Raw genomic sequence first — 14,268 nt, forward strand, 5'->3', positions numbered from 1 at the left:
TCAGTAGTTGTGGCTTGCAGGCTCTAGAGCACAGGCTCAGTAGTTGTAGCACAGGGCTTTAGCTGCTTCACGGCATATGGGATCTTCCCGGAGCAGGGATCGAAGCCGTGTCACCCTGCATTGGCAGGCGGATTCTTAACCACTGCGCCACCAGGGAAGTCCCTGAACTATAAAAGTTAATTATTGTTAATACATAAAAATTTAGCTATTGGGACCTCCCTGGTGGCGCAGTGGTTAAGAATCCGCCTGCGTTCAAACCCTGGTCTGGGAAGATCCCACATGCCGTGAAGCAACTAAGCCATTGTGCCACAACTACTGAGGCTACGCTCTAGATCCACGAGCCACAACTACTGAGCCCGAGTCCCAGAACTACTGAAGCCAGCGCACCTAGAACCTGTGATCCACAACAAGAGAAGCCACCGCAATGAGAAGCCTGCACACTGCAATGAAGAGTAGCCCCCTCTCACCGAAACTAGAGAAAGCCCACGCACAGCAATGAAGACCCACGCAGCCAAGAGTAAATAAATAAATAAATGTATATATTAAAAAAAAATTAGCTATTGTTTTTACCTACCTAGCATCCTTCCTTCCCTTGGAAAACTGCATCTCCTTCATTCCAAATTGTTCTGGTTGAGCTGTCAAAAACATGACCCACTCCCCACTTACTCTCACAGTAGGCATACGACCTAGGTCTGGCCAATCATAATAGCCTATCTCTCTGTCCACAGTGAATAGTTCAAGATGGACACATGATCCAAGTTGGGCCAATCAGTGTCTTTCTCTAGAACTTTTCCTTTCCCTGGGGTCACAGTACAGGCAGGATGTGAATTTACAGTTATCAGTGATCATGTTCCTGCCACATGGCCCAAATCCATAAGACCCAAGAGAAGCAGAACAATGGAATAAAGCCAGAAGAGTCCTTTTTTGTACCCAAGGATCCAAAAATGTTTAATATCAGATCCACCACATCTTAGAGAGTTAATGATAAAATATATGTCTTTTTTCCCCTTAAGCTAGTGTAAACTGGTTTCTGTTACTTATAACCTAAAAAGTCTGAACATGACGTTCTATCTGCACAGTCCAATAGGGTAGCCACTAGCCACACAGGGCTATTTGAATTAAAATGAAATAAAATTTAAAATTCACTTACGCAGGTGCACTAGCCACATTTCAAGAGCTTAGTAGTCACATGTGGCTATTGACTCTTGTATCAGACAGTGCAAGTGTAGAAGATTTCTATCACTATAGAGAGCTCTATTCAGACGATGCGATTCTAGTTAAATAAAAATTTTGTTAGCTTATTAAGTGTGGAAAAATTAATTTTGCAGTCAAAAGAATTACCATGGGCAATAGCTATTCACACCCAAGTAAGATGTATGCAAGGATCAACCTAGAAAGAGATCAAACAGACAAAACTAACTCTGGAACAGCAAAATGACATATCACACAATAAGAATAATATTGCATCAAACAGTGGGGGAAATAAAAATGTGCTAAGAGGAAAATGTGTGCTAAAGTGATGTAAAGGTATTTAAATTAGATGACTTGGACAGCAGAGAGTATAGAAAAAGAGTTGGAGGAAGAAGTTGTCCCAGTATTGTTTTGGGCAGAGAATAACCAGCTGGGAAATACTACCAAAAGGGAAAGAGGAAAATAACAGGAAAATAAGAACGTTAGACTAGGAGTATGCCATAGGATGTGTTGAGTGATGGAACAAGTGAAGTAACTCTGGAGCATGCTAGAACTTTAAAACTTATCACCATAGTCAACTCTGATTATCCAAATTATGTATTTTCCATGAAAAAGAGGTTGCTTTCAAGTAAGCAGGATAGATAATAACAAACCCTTTGGTTAACACATTTTTACGTTCCTTCTTTAAGTTTCCTTTTTAATGTAGCCTGTGGCACATCGAAGCATCTCCTCTCACTGCCGCGGCCTCTCCCGCTGCGGAGCACAGGCTCCGGACGCGCAGGCCCAGCGGCCATGGCTCACGGGCCCAGCCGCTCCACGGCACGCGGGATCCTCAAGGACCGGGGCACGAACCCGCGCCCCCCCCGCATCGGCAGGCGGACACCCGACCACTGCGCCACCAGGGAAGCCCCGAAGCATATTTTAAACGAAAAAACTTAATTCTTCTCCAGTTAAGTTGTGAACCACAAAGAAAGCAAGAGGCCTGAAATTTGTATTCCTCTGAGAGTTGACTGACTCTCTCTCTCACTCTCTCTCTCTCCTCCTCCTCCCTCCAGTATTTAAAGAAAACAAGAGTTCCAAGAAGGGGAATAGAAGAGTAAAAAAATGAACGACTTTCTGCCTAATCTGAGTCAAGTTTTTACAGTACTATATATTAGTCTGTTTCAGATGCAGTAAACTTCACATTGGAGGCATAGTCTTTAAGTTAATTATGATATGAGTTGAATACAATATGAACAAAAGTTAATTATTAAATTTGAGAGTATGTGGCATTGCCACTAATATGGGATTTGAAGAGATTCTGCAGAGAGGCAGTATAGATAGCTGAACACTGGCCTGGCAAGAAGACCTAGTTTCTGTCATTTATTTGTTGTACAACCTTAATCAAGTTCATTTACATCTTTAGGACTCTGTTTCCTTCCTGTAACAGGAGGAGACAGGATTAGATGGTTTCAAAGGTCTCTTCAAGTTCAAAACTTTTATGACTATGTGGTAGATATAAAACCAGGAAAAAAATTAAAATATATTTTTTTCTCAAAGCATCTCATAATCTTTGTGAGGCTTTGGCTTTGCTCTCTACAAAGGGAAAACTAGGAAAAACTTCACTTATGAAATTTTCTTAACCTTCCCAAGTCCACAACTGACACCAATATTGAATAGCTTTGCAAGTATAATCCTACTGATTATAAGAATAAAAGGTGTTTCCTCAAATCAATAAAAGCTTAATGATACTTATCTAGAAGGCAAAGTCAAACAAACATCAGATCGAAACGTCCCGTAGAAATAACTGATGCAAACGGTTTTCTGATTTTTATTTGGCTTTCTAAGGTTTCTCAATCAAGGAGAAATTATACCAGCCAATTTTAAATTTAGCTCACAGAGCAGTTACAGTTCTTTTGAAAATTAATATCAATATATCCTTGGCTTAACCAAGGTTTCAACTATATGCAAGCCATACCAAGGACCATCACATGAGCATTTTGCACTTTTCCTGAGTTACATGTAAATCATTCAAAACATGAGGCTGAATTGTGAAGGTGAGGTAGCTCAGCACCTGTATCTTGAGGTTGTGTATTTTCCATCCTAACATGTTCCATCCTAACATAACTAACACATTGGGCCAAGGGACATATCTCTTTGTGCAAAATGTTCCCTCAAAAGAAAAAAAAAAAACTGCTATGCTGGTGATTAAAAAGTGAAGATGACTGAGAAATGGATGGTTTATTTGAGTAATGGAATACTCTTAATAATTTAAAATATGGAGTAGCTAAATAACACAGAATGAAAAAATTACAGAATCAGTAAGGATCTGAAAGGGGTCGCTTCAATTTCTTTTCATTTATTCTTCTTATTTACGTTGGATTATGTACTACAAGTTATAGTAATATTCTAGAATTTGAAGCTTTAGAAGTATACAAGCTTTAGAAGTATGTGTTTCTTGTAATTAATATTCAGGCTTAAATGAACTGTATATAAATTTAGATAGAATGAGTCAGTTAAATCTTTGGGCATCATAATCTCAGGGTCAGATGACTATCAAGATTTCAGATTTGTAGGCCTGAGCAAACAAGCTTTGAGGGTAATACTTTTAGTTGGAACTTCTTATCACAAGATAATGCACATGTACTTCTAATTCTCAGCATAAATGAATACACTTTAGTGTAAATGTTTAATCTGCAAATGTAAATCATTACCTTTTTGAAATGAGACATCCAGTTTTCCAAGGTAAGGTGGGAGTTCCTTTAAAAGATATGACTGAAAAAAGTTAGCTCTCAAAAAATAAAAGTATTTTAGTGTCTTACATTAAGACATAAAGATTTGCTTCTTGAAAAACACAAAAATGAAACACTACAAATGTTTATATAGAAAACTCATTAGTAGAACATCCCCAACAGCAAACTGACCATATAATTACTTACTTTCATGACCTACAAGAAATCTGTACTGTCTAATATGGACCATTTGTCAATAATAAATACACAAAGATCTCAGTAGACAAATGTCAGGAATAGACAATTCAAAGGGGAAAAAAACATAAAGGAGAATCTTTAAACTCACTAATAAGCAAATGCTAATTAAAATTTAATCTAGCAAATTAGGAAATTCTTGGTATAATTATAATGCCCCTAAATGGTAAGGGTGTGGCAAACTTGGAATTCTTTTAATATCAGATATAAAAAATCTTTTAAACACTTTAAAAGAGCAAGCTGGCAATAGCAACTTTCAATATATATCAAGAAACTATAATGTTCCTAATCTTTTACCCAATAATTTCCTTGCTGAGAGTTAATATAGGGAAATAATTTTAAACATAGAGAAAACTTTATCTTTACACATATAGATGTTCAGTGCAGTGTTATTTATAATGGTGAAAACTGAGAACTAATTCAAATGCCCAACAACAGAGGAGTGGTTAAAGACAACTATATATCCACTCAATGGAATAACTTCAGTCATCTGAAATGTTTATGAAAAATAAGCATAGAATCTGAAAAGACTAAATACTGTGTGATTCCAACTATATGACATTTTGGAAAAAGCAAAACTATGGAGACAGTAAAAAGATTAGTGATTGTCAGGGGTTGGGGGCAGGAAGGATGAATAGGCAGAGTACAGAGGATTTTTAGGGCAGTGAAACTATGTTGTATGACATTATATTAGTGGACTCATGTCATTTTCATGAATGTCATGTCAAAACCCATAGAATGTACAACACCGAAAATAAATCCTAATGTAAACTATGAATTTTGGGTGATGATGCTGTATCAGTGTACATTCATCAGTTGTAACAAATGCACCACTCTGGTGCAGGATGTTGATAGTGGAGGGAGGCTGTACCTATGTGAGGTCAGAAAGTATGTGGGAAATCTCTATATTTTCTGATCAATTTTGTTGTGAATCTGTAACTGTACTAAAAAATAAAAGTCTATTAAAAAAAGAAAAGGAAAAAATGTGTATCATGCCATAATGTTAGAGCGTTTAAAAATACAATATAAATAATATACAATGAGAACATAATTATGTAAAAAACGTTCAGGGTATACATACAGATAGTATCCTGTTAACGTAAGTTTTTTTTAGGTAGTAGAATTAGGCATTATTTTTCCCTCCATTTATTAGTATTTACTATAATGAGCATGTAACTACTAAAATCAGATTTTTAAAGGGTTCTTTCCTATACCTGAAGACTAAAACTAATTCATATATTTAATCTGAATCAAATAAATTGTAGAATATGTCAAATAAATTGAACTCCAGTAGTTTTACATTTGAGGACTTTGGTAATTTTGTTGAAATAGTTATCAAAATAAGTCTCCACAGATGTACGTAATAAATACAAATCCTCACTGTAAGTCAGAATCGTTTTTTAACTTTCCTTTGACATTCATTATTTAAACACTATCTTTTTTTATTATTACTTATTGACGTGTTATCTGGCACTCACTGTTTATAAAAATCCTACAGGCCCTAATATCTACTAATTATTAGTTTATCATGCATTTTCACTTACACAGTACTTGAGATCAGAGATGTTTACATTGACTCCAGTTGATCTCTTTAGATTCTCATCATGTGACACTACAACTTCTTCATCTTTTGTGATATGGCAGTCCAATTCCAACATATCAGTTCCAACTGTAACTGCACTGAAGAAATACAAAGAAGAATAATGACATTCTGAAACATAAGTAAACATTTAGGTTACATACATTAGATGAAAAAGTTCAGAGTTACAAATCAAAATAGTAGAAAATCCCATAATACTAAAATTTCTCCTCAAGACTATTATCTATTATGAATAATTGATATAAAAATATTCTAACTGAACTTAGAATAAGAGACTCATGTTGTCTCCTTTCCATAACTAGCAATCCTTAATTCTGGCAACCCAGTATAAAGGAAAGAACACTGGACCAGAAGTTGAGATTTGGGCACCAGTTCCTGCTTTGCTATGAACTTGCTGGGTAACTTTGGGTGAGTAACTGCCCCTCTCTGAGTCCAATTTCCACATCTGTAAAATGAAAGTGTAAAGAACAAGAAAAGGATGCCCAATTTTGCCACTTAAATTCTGCATAGGATTATAAGTTCTAGAAGGGCAAATGAATAAGAAAAAAAAAAGCATCCAAATTGGAAAAGAAGAAGTAAAATTATCTCAATTTGCAGATGACATAATCTTGTATGTAGAAATAAAGGTTCCATATACACCACTGTCAGAACTAATAAACAAACTCAGTAAAGTTCTGGAATACAAAACAAACATACAAAAATCAGTTTTATTTCTATACAATAATAATGAAAATCTAAAAAGGAAATCATGAAATAATTCCATTTACAATTGCATCAAAAAGAATACAAACTTAGGAATTAACTAAAGAGGTGAAAGACTTGTACAATGAAAACTACAAAACATTGTTGAAAGAAATTAAAGATATAAATAAATGGAAAGACACCCCATGTTCATGGATTGGAACACTTAATATTGTTAATATGTAAATACTACATTGATTTACAGGTTTAATGCAACTTGTATCAAAATCCCAATGATGTTTTTCACAGAAATAGAAAATCCATCCTAAAATTCATATGGAATCTCAAGGAACCTTGAATAGCCGAAACAATCCTGAAAAAGAGTAAGAAAGTTGGAAGACTCACACTTCCTAATTTCAAACTTACTACAAATCTACAGTAATCAAAACAATGTGGTACTGGCCTAAAGACAACATATAGACCAATAGAAGAGAGAGTCCAGAAGTAAACCTTCACACATATGGCCAAATGATTTTTGACAAGGATACAAAGACCATTCACTAGAGAAAGAGCAGTCCTTTCAACAAATGGTATTGGGAAAACTGGATATTCACATGTGAAAGAATGAATTTGAATTCTTACCTAAAACTATATCCAAAAATAAACTCAAAATGGATCAAAGATCTAACTGTAAGAACTCAAATGAAAAAATCTCAGAAGAAAACATACAGAAGAAGCTTCATGACATTGGATTTGGCAATGATTTCTTGGATATGACAGCAAAAGCACAGACTAAAAAGGCAACCCATAGAATGGGAAAATGTATTTGCAGATCACCTATCTGATAAAGAATTAACATCCACAATACATAAAGAATTCCTAAAATGCAATGACAACAAGACAATCAGACTAAAAAATGAATAGACATTTTGCAAAGATGTGCAGCACATATGAAAAGATGCTCAACATCATTAATCATTAGAGGAGTGTAATCAAAACCACAACGAGGGGTTTCCCTGGTGGCACAGTGGTTGACAGTCCGCCTGCTGATGCACGGGTCCGTGCCCCGGTCCAGGAGGATCCCACATGCCGCGGAGCGGCTAGGCCTGTGAGCTATGGCCACTGAGCCTGCGTGTCCGGAGCCTGTGCTCCACTGTGGGAGAGGCCACAGCAGTGAGAGGCCCGCGTACCACACACAAAAAAAAACCCACAATGAGATACTTCACTCTCATTCAAATGGCTATTAGAAAAAAGAAAGAAAGAAAAGAGGGAAGGGAGGGAAAGAAAAACAAAAAACAAGGATTGGGATTTCCCTGGTGTTCCAGTGGTTAAAAATCCGCCTTCCAATGCAGGGGACGTGGGTTCGATCCCTGGTCGGGGAATTAAGATCCCACATGCTGCAGGGCATCTAAGCCCACGTGCTGCAACTACTGAGCCCACGAGCTCTGGAGCCCACGCACCACAAATACTGAGCCTGTGCGCCACAACTACAGAGAAGCCCACGTGCCACAAGGAAGAGACCATGCACCGCAACGAAAGATCCCATCTGCCACAACTAAGACCCAATGCAGCCAAAAATAAATAAATATTAAAAAAACAAAAACAAGTATTGGCCAAGATGTGAGGAAACTGGAACCCTTATACATTGTTGGTGGGAATGTAAAATGGTGCCGCCACTATGGAAAACAGTATGGCAGTTCCTAAAAAAACTGAACATAGGTTTACCATATGATACAGTAATTCCACTCTGGTTATATATAGAAAAGAATTGAAAGCAGAAACTTGAAGAGATATTGTTATACCCATGTTCATAGAAGCGTTATTCATAATAGCCGAAAGTAGAAACAACCCAATGTCCATCAACTGATGAACGGATAAACAAAATGTGTCATATACATACAATGAAATAGTATTCAGTCTTTAAAAAGAAAGGAAATTCTGATATATACGACAATATGGATGAACCTTGTAGACATTATGGTAGGTGAAAACAAAAACAAAAGTACAAATATTTATGATTCTACTTATACAAGGTACCTAGAACAGTTTAATTAACAGAGACAAAGTATAATGGTGGTTACCAGGGCTGTGGGACAGGGAGCTTGGGTAGTTATTATTTAATGCGTACAGAGTTTTAGGATGAGATGACTAAAAAGTTCTGGAGATGAAAGGTACAAACTTCTAGTTATAAGACAAATAAGCGCTAAGGATGTAATGTACAACGTGATGACTATAGCTAACTGTTGTTATGATACATAGGAAAATTGTTAAGAGAATAAATCCTTAGAGTTCTTTTCACAGGAGAATTTTTTTCCTTTATTCTTTTTATTGTATCCTTATGAGGGGATGGATGTTAGCTGAACCTACTGTGGTAGTCATTTCACAATATATGTAAATTAAACCATCATGCTGTATGCCTTACTCTTACACAGTGATGTAGGTCAATTATTTCTCATAAAACTGAAAAAAATAAGAGGTGAAAAACAAAGTTGTAGAGATGCATAGTAGTGATGGCTGCATAAAAATGTGATATACATAATGCCACTGTACCGCACACTTACAAATGGTTAAAATGGCAAATTTCATGTTATGCAAACTTTACCATGATAAAACTTAAATTTTAAATTTAACAATTTAAAAATTGTTTAAAAAAAAGAAAAACATTGAGAAGATAATCTCTAAGGTTCCTTTCACCGCTAAGATCTTTCGACTTTTAGAGAGGGTATACCACGGTGGTTAAGAGCACAAACACGGAAAAAAAAAAAGGTAAATATGTGAGGTGAGGGATGTGTATTCACAATGTATACACACATTATCATTTTCACATTGTACACTTTAAATATATTATAATGTTGTCAATTATACCTCAATAAAGCTGAAAAAAAGAAGCAGCACAGACATTGGAGCCTGCATTCAAATCCTGGCTCTGCCACTTACTTGGGCAAGTTCTTTATGCTTGTTTTCTTATTTGCAAAACAGTGATGATAATATTAGTTCTCTTCACCTCCTCCCCACCTTGCACCTACACTCCAAGCAGCCCCATGCTCTCTAAATACTTCCTCTGTCTGAAATGTCTTTCACAGAAAAACAATATAATTGTTTTCTCACTTCACAAATGAGAATTTCCAAGTGGCGAATAAACATATGAACAGAAATTCAACATCAAAATTCAACAGGGAGGAAGGACTTCCTTGGTGGTGCAGTGGTTAAGAATCCACCTGCCAATGCAGTGGGCATGGGTTCGAGCCCTGGTCCAGGAAGATCCCATATACCTCGGAGCAACTAAGCCCATGTGCCACAACTACTGAGCCTGCACTCTAGAGCCTATGAGCCACAACTACTGAAGCCCAGACGCCCTAGAGCCCGTGCTCCGCAACAAGAGAAGCCACCACAATGAGAAGCCCACACACCGCAACGAAGAGTAGCCCCCACTCATCCTAACTAGAGGAAGCCCGCGCGCAGCAACGAAGACACAACGCAGCCAAAAAAAAAAAAAAAAAAAATTCAACAGGGAAATGGATATTAAAACTACGAGACAGCACTATACACCATCAGAATGCCTAAAATTAAAAGGACTGACAGTAAGTTAGCAAGACAGTGTAGCAAATGGAACTCTCATATATTGCTTATCCACCTACCCTATGACACAGCAATTCAACTTCTGCTAAGTATATACCTGAGAGAGAGGAATGCATTTGACCATTAAAAAACATGTACAAGATTATTTCACACATCATGGATGAATCTTACAGATATAAATTGAAAGAAAGAAAAGCCAGAGACAAAAGTGTAAATACGGTATGATGATATTTATGTTATCAGGAACAGACAAAATCAATCTATTGTAATAGAAACTAAAATAATGGTTATCTAGGGGAAAGGAGTACAGGCTGGGAAAGGTCACAAGGGTGCTTTCAGGGGTGCTAGAAATGTTCTATGTTTTTATCTGGGTGGTGGTCACAAAGGTGTATACATATATTAAAATTCTTTGGGCTGTGCACTTAAGATTTGTGCATATTACTGAATGTATATTATACATACTACAACAGCAGTTTTTAAAAAAGTCTTTCTTCTTCCCCTTATCTGCTAACTCTTATTCATCTTTCAGGTGTAAGCTTAAAAACTACCACTTCAGGATACCTTCCCTAATCCCCTGACCCCTGGATTTTGTAGCCTATCTACCAGTTATTTGCCAAATTGCCAGGACTTCCTGTAGCACCTGCGTTTACTGTGTCAGAGTACTTACCACACTGTTTTGAATACATCTATTTATCTTCCCCTACTTGCCCAATTAGACAGGTGCTCTCTGACGAAAGGGTTTGTGGACTATGGCTTGTTTACTATTGTAAACAAGTGCCTACGCATGGGGCTGGGCACAGCAGGTACTCCATAAGTATATATTTTTTTACTTTTTAAAATATTTTTTTAATTATTATTTTTGGCTGTGTCAGGTCTTCGCTGAGGCATGTGGGATATTTTTTTTTTTTTTTTTGCAGTGCACGGGCTCTTCATTGCAGCACGTGGGCTTCTCTCTAGTTGTGGCATGCGGGTTTTCTCTCTGGTTGTCGTGCACGGGCTCCAGAGCACGTGGGCTCTGTAGTTTGTGGCATGTAGGCTCTCTAGTTGAGGCACGCAGGCTCAGTAGTTGTGGCGCGAGGGCTTACTTGCCCCGCGGCATGTGGGATCTTAGTTCCCCAACCAGGGATCAAACTCACGTCCCCTGCATTGGAAGGCGGATTTCTTAACCACTGTTCCACCAGGACAGTCCCATGTATTTGTTAAATATTGAATTAATGAATGAAAAGAGATAGCTCTCTGTATATGTAAAATGCCTACACAGCACTTTATGTTTGTTTTGTTGTTGTTGTTTTTGTTTTATGGCTGCACCGCATGCAGGATCTTAGTTCCCTGACCAGGGATCAAACCCGTGACCCCTGCAGTGGAAAAGCAGAGTCTTAACCATTGGACTTCCAGGGAAGCCCTTGTTTGTTTGTTTTTGTAAGCACTTTATGTATCAATTACCACCAGTGACATTTCAAGATAAAAAAAAAAGTAAACATGGGTGCAGCAGGGAGAGAGTTTTAGAAAGAAACTTTTACTTTTTTAAAATTCAGGAATGGAAAGAATAAGAGCTGGGGTGAACAGAGTGAGAAAGCAGGAATGAGAAAACATAAAAGTAGATAAATTACAGTTTATGTAATATATTCCTATACATTCAAATTGTTTTTTATAAGATGGAAACAATTTGAAATGGAAATGACTTCATGTAAGGTCATGTCTCTACAACTAGATACTAAATTCCTAGTGAGGAAGGTATCTGTCTGTTCCATATTTTCCAACGTTCACGATGTTGGGCATATTGCAGGTATTCACACATTTCTAAATGAGCAGAGGGACTCCCCTGGTGGCGCAGTGATTAAGAATCCGCCTGCCAGTGCAGGGGACACGGGTTCGAGCCCTGGTCCAGGAAGATCCCACATGCCGCGGAGCAACTAAGCCCGTGCGCCACAACTACTGAGCCTGCGCTCCAGAGCCCGCAAGCCACGACTGCTGAAGCCTGTGCACCTAGAGCCCGTGCTCCGCAACAAGAGAAGCCACTGCAGTGAGAAGCCCGCACACCACAACGAAGAGTAGCCCCCGCTCGCCGCAACTAGAGAAAGCCCGCATGCAGCAAAGAAGACCCAATGCAGCCAAAAATAAATGAATTAATTAAAAAAAATAAAAATAATTGAGCAGAATGAAGCCATATTTTGGTTATCAATGTCTATGAACATTTTAAATTTTAATGAATTATCATCCAGCTAGCACCTAAATGTTCATCAATGATAATCCATAGCCATAGTAAGTACCATATTTCAAAGAATCAAGTATTCACTTTATTCAATGAAGTTTTTATTCCAACAATGGAATGTCATTGTTGAATCTAAATGAAAAAAAAAGTAGGTATGGTATGATCCCATTGATAAAGTGTGTGTGTGTGTATATATATATATATATATATATATATATATATATATATATATACCTGACAAAATTTAACTTTGGAGCCAACCACTTCGGAATTTTCTCATACTTGGTCTCTTCTGATGATCCAAGCCCATCAGAATCCCACTCCAAAAGACCCAATGGCCACTTGCTGCTTTGTGCCAAAGTCTCATACCGCTCCTTAAATAATCTTCCCTTTCATTGTTCTGATTATCACCAGTTGTTAGAGGAAAACAAACAAACTTGGCTCCTTAATGTAATTCTTACTAAGATGTAAATAATTGTTAATTGTACATGTCCTCTTCTAAAGGACATCCGCTTTTAAAAGAGATTATTTGCCAGTTGTGTGTTTGCTAGAACCACAAATGTGTAAAAATAAAATCCAAAAATAGGCAAATAAGGACTTCCCTGGTGGCCCAGTGGGTAAGACTCCGTGCTCCCAACGCAAGGGGCCCGGGTTCGGGCTTCCCTGGTGGCGCAGCGGTTGAGAGTCCGCCTGCTGATGCAGGGGACACGGGTTCGTGCCCCGGTCCAGGAAGATCCCACATGCTGCGGAGCGGCTAGGCCCGTGAGCCATGGCCGCTGAGCCTGTGCTCTGCAACGGGAGAGGCCACAACAGTGAGAGGCCCGCGTACCGCAAAAAAAAAAAAAAAGGGGGGGCCTGGCTTCGATCCCTGGTCAGGGAACTAGATCCCACATGCCTGCCGCAACTAAGAGTCTGCATGCCGCAACTAAGACCCAGCACAGCCAAAATAAATAATAAATAAATATAAAATGTTAAAAAAAAAACGCAAATAGGCAAATAAAAATAGGTTTTAGGTTGATAGAATTGTTTTTCTATATTTTAAAATTTCCTTGAATATTTTTAAACTATGTTTAGTTTTTTTTTAAAAAAGAATTAAAAATGTAGACACTGTAAGTGACATATAGAGCCAGCAAACAGTTTTAAAATAAAATTCCAAGATTCTTTATATAGCTAAAAAAAAAAAATTGGTACTGTTGGTACTGCTGATTTTTGGTCACATACACGTCTTTTATTTTTGTTTTGGTTTTGTATGAGTGTGTAAAGGAGGGTAAGAGCAGGGGTTATCTATATTTTCCTGTATTTAAAAAATATTATACATATTACCTAAAATCTTTCTAAGTATGAATTTGCCTTTAGCTGAAATGTTGGATATTTTTAGAAATGTTTAGGAATTATAAAAAAAAATTTCTATTTATTGTATGTTTATCTCTTATTAACAAGCTAATAAGTAAAAATTTAGAACAATAGTAAGTGTATCTAGGACAATTTGTAAATTATTCTAATAAAATTATCTCAAATTTGATACACAAATAGCTGGAACAGAGCAAGAAAACTTTTTTTAAATCACTTTGGCTTTCAAATTTTTCCATAAATAACAATATGCATCTACTTCAACGGAAACACCAAACATTGTATAGTTGCATTTCTGATAAGCTGATGACAAACACAGAAAAAAGCTAGGGAAGCCAAGGCTTCAACATTTCCGGAAAAAGAAATAAAAACTCTAGCTCTAAAAGAAGTGAAATTACTTCAAACTTCACAAAAACAATGCATCATAACTTAAAACTGACTCTATGGTAAAGAATTTATTTGAATCTCATTTATTCCTCAAAACATTGAGGTTGTATTATTATTCCCATTTCAGAGATGAGATAATTAGTATTGTATTAATTAGACATTCTAAAGAATTTTATCATGAGAATCAGGTCACTGATTAATTACTCTGACTGTCTGCCAACTTATACTTGCAGCTATTGCTAATACAATTTGTTTCTTTCTCTAAGCATTCGTGGTAATACCACAGGGATCAAATTGTCCTA

At 37.1% G+C, this 14,268-nt stretch overlaps 1 protein-coding gene across 1 annotated transcript in view; it reads right to left on the reverse strand.

The window, feature by feature from the left end:
• GDPD1 (glycerophosphodiester phosphodiesterase domain containing 1) overlaps nt 1-14,268 on the reverse strand; it is a 43,161-nt gene that overhangs the window by 12,756 nt on the left and 16,137 nt on the right. Inside the window, exons 3-4 of the mRNA XM_065897614.1 lie at nt 5,702-5,837; nt 3,885-3,930 (exon numbers count right to left, since the gene is read on the reverse strand). Coding sequence (XP_065753686.1) covers nt 3,885-3,930; nt 5,702-5,837 — 182 coding nt within the window. The remainder of the gene's footprint in view (nt 1-3,884; nt 3,931-5,701; nt 5,838-14,268) is intronic.

The sequence above is a fragment of the Phocoena phocoena genome, chromosome 19 (genome assembly GCF_963924675.1).
Source record: "Phocoena phocoena chromosome 19, mPhoPho1.1, whole genome shotgun sequence".
Classification (NCBI taxonomy): Eukaryota; Metazoa; Chordata; class Mammalia; order Artiodactyla; family Phocoenidae; genus Phocoena; species Phocoena phocoena.